The 7,054-nt window shown below is 41.1% G+C and overlaps 1 protein-coding gene across 1 annotated transcript; it reads left to right on the top strand.

Annotated features, from left to right (window-relative positions):
• Nucleotides 1–737: 737 nt before the first annotated feature.
• MZT1 (mitotic spindle organizing protein 1) lies at nucleotides 738–5,916 on the top strand. The gene is made up of 3 exons (XM_054399364.1): nucleotides 738–786; nucleotides 3,620–3,765; nucleotides 5,706–5,916. Exons 1-3 carry the CDS (start codon nucleotides 738–740, stop codon nucleotides 5,727–5,729), a joined length of 219 nt encoding a protein of 72 aa, XP_054255339.1. The 3' UTR covers nucleotides 5,730–5,916.
• The last annotated feature ends 1,138 nt before the right edge of the window (nucleotides 5,917–7,054 follow it).

The raw sequence follows: 7,054 nt of genomic DNA, 5'->3' as shown, positions 1-7,054 counted from the left end.
TTACGGCCGGGAAAGCCGCAGAGGCAATAACGCCCTCAATCTCCCACTTCGCTCAGATGCTAAAACTAGCCCACTCCACCAGCTTCCGAGGGGTCCCGGAGGCACCACCGCTCTCTCCTGCTACGAACGGGAGAACGGTCGATGGGTCTGCTGCCCTCTCCCGTTAAGCCGAGTCCCGGCGGCTCCCTCGCTTGAGGCGGTGAATGGGACAAGAGCCCCAGGGAGGTGCACCCGTTCAACCGCCTCTAAGGGCAGCTCCCTTCTCCCTCTTTCCACCCAGGACGATAACACCGAGTCTCGCCCTGAGCAAGTCTCCTTAGCCGGCTGATGCGAGGCCAAAACCCGCGCAGCAGCTACCTGCCGCCATTACCAGGACGCCGCTGCGCCCGCTCATGCTCGCCCCAGGTCGTACCTCCCGCCTCCCCGGCGTCGGGAGACTCTTTAATTTGCCCCGCCTCCTCCAGAGATCTGCCCAGTCACGACACTCGGTTTCTGACTCCAGGCCAATCGCAGGCCCCCAAGCTCTCGAACGGACCAATCGCCAGGGGAGCCGCTACACAAATTCGAAAGGGACGCTACCCATCGTCTTCCTGCTGCTGAGCAGGCGGGTTCTGTTTGGGGCGTCACGTGGAGCGGGAGTATTTGAACGGCATAGGTGAAGTGATGGGAGAAGGACTGAGGAAGGAGGGACTTCCTTCCGCTTCCGGGTGGGAGGTGAGGGGCGGTGCTGGGTCGCCATGGCGAGCAATGCCGCCAACCTCAACGCGGTGCGGGAGACGATGGACGGTGGGTGTCGGAGGCGGGGGAATCTAGTACTGTGAGCGGCAGCCAGCTTCCGCTGCCTTTGTGCTGCCAGCACAACGATCCGGGGCTGCCTTGGGCCTCTGCGAGATGGTCTTTTCTAAACGCTTCCTGCTTCTTCTCGGGCTGCGGGGCCTTGAGCCGGCTCTGAAGTAACACTGGCACCTCTGCTGCGAAGAGGTTTACGGTTTGGAGTTACTAAAGGACTTAACATGTAGTAGTTTCGTTTTACTTCATGTTATGTGGGATGTCTGAAACATTTCAAATGTGCACGTAGTACTAGTCTCTTGGCACTTCCTGTGACTTTTCTCGGCCTTTCCCCTCCCCCCTAAGCTATTGTTTGATTCAGAATAATGTTAGCCTTTGTAAATGTAAGTATTTGCCTTTTTAAAAGTCATTGTTATTATTTAAAATCGCTGATGTTAAAGAGGACCAACCCTGTGGCCCTGTGAGTGGCTGCACCTAAAGTGATGAGAACCCCAATATCTTGTTCCTCTGAACGGCTCATGTCAAAACTAAAGTAAAAAAAAACTTCAGAAGGGTAATCAGTGTTACAGAATTACAATAGTTTCTGATATAAAAGAATTGGAGGTGTTATGGGATGGGGACTGTGAGAGAAGTGGCACTGGGAGTAGGGGGAAGTATTTCATGTTATTTATAGTCCATGACAAACATCAACAGATTGAGTAACGAACAGGTGTTAACTTTCGCTTCCAGTATGACTGTCAGAAATCAAAGTTGACATGTCCAAGAGGTGTATCTTTGCAATGTATTATGTGAAACTGGAATTCCATAGAATGGCTATGCCAGAAGCGTATAGGGATTTCAAGCAGAGCAGGAAGCTATCAAGAAATCCTATGAGGATTATTAAATATAAAAACTTTCTCTAGAAATGAGGGACTAGAGGCTAGAGAGAGTGCTCAGGGGGCTATTGCTTTATTTTATCAAGGTCCTCCATTTGTATTATAGCTATGGCTGCTGTTACATAAGGGTTCCTTAGCAAAGACCTTCAAGAGCTGAACTGGTGACAAAATAGTGTTTCAGCCACTTTAACCTGCTGCTGCAGGCAAGGCAGACCTGGGATTATTATGGCTGCACGGATGCTTCTAGAGGGCAAGACCATTCTGTTCATGGAGAAAGATTTCTTTGAGACATACAGGGATTCTAAGTTCTTGTAACTGTTTTTGGCATCTGCCCTCTCTCCACTTCTGCTGGAATGCTTTAGATGGGAGGGAACTTTTACTGCACTCAAATGAAGTGCTTTGGTTTTTTTACTGTACAAAATATGTTAGTGTTTTGAAATTACCATTATAAGAATATTTACAGTGCTTTAGTAACTTAAAACGTAAAGCATTGATAGCTGTGTCATGACTGACAGCTGCTACATCTCTCTGCAAAGATGTTGCCTAAACAGCTGAACATTTTCTGTTAGAAGCTACTGACTACAACTCTTCCTGACACAGGAAACTGGAACTTCACAGATTCACATTATGGTTTGGGTTGGAAGAGACCTTGAAGATCATCTAGTTCTACCCTCCTGCCATGGGCAGGGACATCTACTAGAGCGGATTGCTCAAGACCTCATCCAGCCTGGCCTTGAACACCTCCAGGGAGGGGGCATCCATGACCTCCCTGGGCAACTGGTTCCAGTGTCTCACCATTCTCACTGCAAAGAATTTCTGCCTAGTATCTAGTCTAAATCTACCTTCCTCAATTAGTTAGGTTTGCTGCTGTGCCTTCAAATATGTTACATACCTAGTAAACTTGATGATAAACTTTAAATGGTTAAGGAAAGTAAAAATTCTGTATTTCTGAGAGTTGTCAGTATTTCTTTGTTCTGTAGCTGTTAATGTTCAGTGGCATTTTATTTCAAAGGCATCATCTGACTGTTGAAGATGCTTTCATGAGGACAGGGTATGTAATGTTTTTGGAACAGTTTGCTTTCAAGCCAGTGGGTACAGAAAGCCTTGTGGAGAAGGAAGCCCTGCCTTGTAGCTTTTATTTAGGGCTTTCGTCTGACAAACTGCCTCCATGTCCTAAACTTGTGTGCATTCCTAATACAACCTGTGTGAGTGAGTTTCAAGAGTATTATCACACTTAGCAGTTTTCTCATAGTATTTGACATTTTCCTTTGACTTCTGTGGAATTAACTGGATGCCTTAGGCACTGCAGCAACCAAAAATAAAATCTCAGTGAGTTGTTCTGTTACATATATTAAGAAAGTGTTTATGAGAGCCAGAGAAAGGGAGCTTTCCAGGCCAGGTTTGGAAGGGAGAGAGAGAAACGTCTTTGTGTCTACACAAAACTGACTGGAATCTTTTTCTGCAGAAGGTTTCCTGCTGACATGCTACTTCTGATTCAGGTCATGTGAAAATTAAATAGTATTGTTTACCCATAAACCAGTGTTGGCTAGAAAACACCTGACATTCTCTGTAAAATCTTTGAGTGTGCTTTCAGTCCACTTTAGTAGGACTTTGTCAGTATCTGGAGTTCAAGAGCATGAGTTATTCTTATAGCCTACATTTTGTATGGTTACCAAGCATGTTAATTATTAAATTCTTCACTTACTTTTTTCTTGTTCAGAACCCATTATCCAGTATTAAGTTTGCTGAACCAGAAAGGCATGTTAGAAGCTGTGGCTTCTAGCTTACACTGGAAAGCTGAGCATGAATGCTCTTGTTGATGTTCACATTGCAAGAGCTCCACAACTGCCATGTTCAGAGACTTTACTGTAAAGATTAAATGCTGATGAATAACATTTTTGATCACTGAAATTTCATAGTCTGTAGGGACTAAAGTGCTTTCATTTCTGTTACAGTTCTGTTGGAAATTTCAAGAATATTAAACACTGGCTTGGACATGGAGACATTGTCTATTTGTGTGCGGCTTTGTGAACAGGGGATAAATCCGGAAGCATTATCATCTGTTATTAAAGAGCTACGTAAAGCTACAGAAGCTCTAAAGGTAATGCTTATTGCTTACAAAGCATATACATTTGTTTTTAAGTGTCACAAGTATGTTTAACTTGCTGTACTTCAATTTGTAAATTGTACTTTAAGTTAGAACTTTTACAATCAAGGAAATAACTGTCCCATAGAAGAGTCAATGGATAAACTGAGTGGAACATGAAGCAAGCTATGTTACAAAAAAAGCTCTTCAGAAAAAATTAAATCATTGGAATGAATAAAACCAACAACGAAAAACCTTAGATTTTTTTTAGGGGGGCATTTCTATCTACCAATGCCCCATTATCTGCATCATATCATAAATACGTTGCTACTTTCTCTTTTAGCCCCTGTCACAGCCTTACTACAACCTTGAGCCTAGCAGTATGCAGCAGTATCTGTAAACAGGTCCATGCAGCTTGCTAATGTAATCTTCACATATTGGTTTTACTGTAACCTGTGCTCCAAATCCCTTCAGAAATAAACAAGGTGATTTCATGGTGTGTGTGTATAGTAGGGCTTTTCATAATTTAGCAATTGCCTGTTCAGCTAAGTAGAGAGACTATAGTTTATAAAAGAATCCTCATTTGCCAGCAGGTCAAGGGAAGTAATTCTTCCCCTCTACTCTGCTCTGGTGAGACCCCACCTGGAGTACTGCATCCAGTTCTGGAGCCCCTATTACAAGAGGGATATGGACATGCTGGAATGTGTCCAGAGAAGGGCCACCAGGATGATCAGAGGGCTGGAGCACCTCTCCTATGAGGACAGACTGAGAGTTGGGGCTGTTCAGTCTGGAGAAGAGAAGGCCCCAAGGTGACCTTCTTGTGCCTTCCAGTGTCTTAAGGGGGCCTACAAGAAAGCTGGGGAGGGACTTTTTAGGATATCAGGTAGTGACAAGTCTAGGGGGAATGGAACAAAGCTGGAAGTGGGGAGCTTCAGCCTGGACATAATGAAGAAGTGCTTCACCATGAGAGTGGTTGCCCAGGGAGGTGGTTGAGGCCCCAACCCTGGAGGTGTTTAAGGCCAGGCTGGTTGAGGCTCTGGCCAGCCTGATCTAGTGTGGGGGTATCCCTGCCCATGGCAGGGGGGTTGGAACTAGATGATTCTTGTGGTCCCTTCCAACCCTAATTCTATGATTCTATTCTTTATTGTCTACCTAAACATAATGATTTCTTTTTCAATGTATTTTTTTTCTTTTTATTTCTGGGAAGGTGTCAGGGAAAAACCTATAGCCAGCTTGCCTATCTCTTTTCTAGAAGACTGCATTCTGATTCTTAGAAAATTCAGTTTTCAGATTTTTTTTATTAGATGGATACTGATCAAGCCCTACAAGTTTTCAAACTTTATTTCATTTTTAACCAACTTCTTCCTCTGCTTAGCCATATTTTACATTTGTGTACATTCATAAATGTGTGTACATATATATGTCTAACTACGTCTATAAGTAATTGAAGATTGTCATACTTTGCTTTTACATGTAGCTTTCTTGTTGCTAACCTTTGCCCCTTTGTCTCATAACTCATAATCCAATAATTGGCAGTGTGATTTATGCCATTATTAGTGTCACTTCCGAGTTTTGTGTTAATATAAATTGTATAAATTTAATATAAATTCTGTAAAGAGGTAAATGCCAAAGGAAAAAAAATCATGCATTTGTGCACTTCTTGAAATCATTAGGGTAAAATATACAGGATACAACTTGCTGAGATAGAGGATATACAAGCTAACACAAACAAACAGTAATGATTATGTTAATAAAGGTTAATGATTATGTTAATAAAGGTTGACAGCATTTTTAGAGTATTCATTGGAGAACAACAGTATACATCTTAAGATGTTTGTAAGTAGCATATTTTTAGACATGTTCTCTGGGTGAATTGTAAGAAAAGATGACATTTAATCTACATGGTACCTACTTCTGGTGACTTGAATTAAATGGGGTTTTTTTCCTGTTTTTAGGCTGCTGAAAATATGGCTGGCTGACATGGGAGAAGATTTTTATTTGAGAAACACCATGTTAAAGTTAACAGGCTTTGAAGATTGCTGTTATGCAGAAAAGCAAAATAAGTTTATGTGCATAGGCTTCATAATATTGCTGTAATCTTCTTGAAAAGGAAGGCGTATAGAATAGCTTGAAAAGTTTTTATAAGTTCATCAATAGTCTCATTACTTTGTATTTTTGTGAATTGTTTGTGAATATAGTGCAGTTACTGCTTTTTGACATCAAGTCTTTTTTATATCATGCCAGAACTTAGTGTTTAGCAATGATTATTGTTATAATGAATATAGCTTGTTAATGCATCTTTTAAAAGACGTACCATATCATTGTTTTTATCTCTTGCTTTGGTGAAAAAAAGTTTTCAACTTGTATTACGAAGTAACTTGTTAGCCATGCAGGAATGTATGCAAATTTAAATTTTGGGTTACATGGAATATTTTATGAAGTTCAAATGCTACATTTGTCCTGACTACTTGCCTAAAAATACTAAGGCTATATTGTTACTGCCCAGTGAAAGCATATGAGAAACAACAGATGTAGTTAATGTGAATCAATGAGTCTTAAACAGTCATTTGGTATAGGAGTGTCTTCTCATTCAGTGCTAAGAATCTTCACTGATTCCAAACTTAGTGTTTGTAGTACATGCTGTAAATTGTTTATCATGTTACTTTCCAGCAAATATCCTTGCATCCAGGAATTCTACTTCATAGGATAATGTTTTCTTGTATATTCTTCATCTGCTGCTGCTAAAGCTTTTGAGTTTCTTTGGGGGCTTGTGCTTTATGTTTTGGTTTTTTTGTTGCTTGCATGATTCCAACGTGTAGTGTTAATGGGACCTTGAGTAATCTCGAAGTTCAATAGAATGGAAATGAACTTGGAATCTTAGTTAAGACAAATGTTGTATTTGTGCAGAGAAAAACATTGTTTACTTTAAGAGTTTGTTGTATGCACTCTAGGTCATAGCTCTATAAAAAGCAATCAAAGAAGCTAAATAACTCATATTGCTGGCAGAGACAATAGAAAAATATTTATTACACTGAATCACCATTATTTCCAGTTAACTGGCCAAAAGATTTTTTCCAGGATGATGCTGTTAAAATGTTGAGATAACCAAGTGGGAGACTTAAGTGGTATCATTTTGCTCACTCTTGAACACTTGAAAGCCTTTGTGAATTGCTGTTTTAGCTTCAGGTTTATAACTTTTGAGTGCAGTGTGTCGTGTTTTTTGAAAACACTAAGGTATCTCTGGATTGAAAGATGATTAAATTTTGTTGTTGCTTAGGAAATCTTCATGAAGTCAGTGAAATGT

The sequence above is a fragment of the Indicator indicator genome, chromosome 1 (assembly GCF_027791375.1).
Source record: "Indicator indicator isolate 239-I01 chromosome 1, UM_Iind_1.1, whole genome shotgun sequence".
Taxonomy (NCBI): Eukaryota; Metazoa; Chordata; class Aves; order Piciformes; family Indicatoridae; genus Indicator; species Indicator indicator.
This window is presented reverse-complemented; position numbering and strand designations above follow the sequence as displayed.

Bases quoted from the DNA above. Each gene is read 5' to 3' on its own strand.
- MZT1 (XM_054399364.1), top strand. From the start codon at position 738: ATGGCGAGCAATGCCGCCAACCTCAACGCGGTGCGGGAGACGATGGAC. The intron at 787-3,619 runs GTGGGTGTCGGA...TTTCTGTTACAG, and splicing joins GGTGCGGGAGACGATGGACG to TTCTGTTGGAAATTTCAAGA. The intron at 3,766-5,705 runs GTAATGCTTATT...TCCTGTTTTTAG, and splicing joins AAGCTACAGAAGCTCTAAAG to GCTGCTGAAAATATGGCTGG.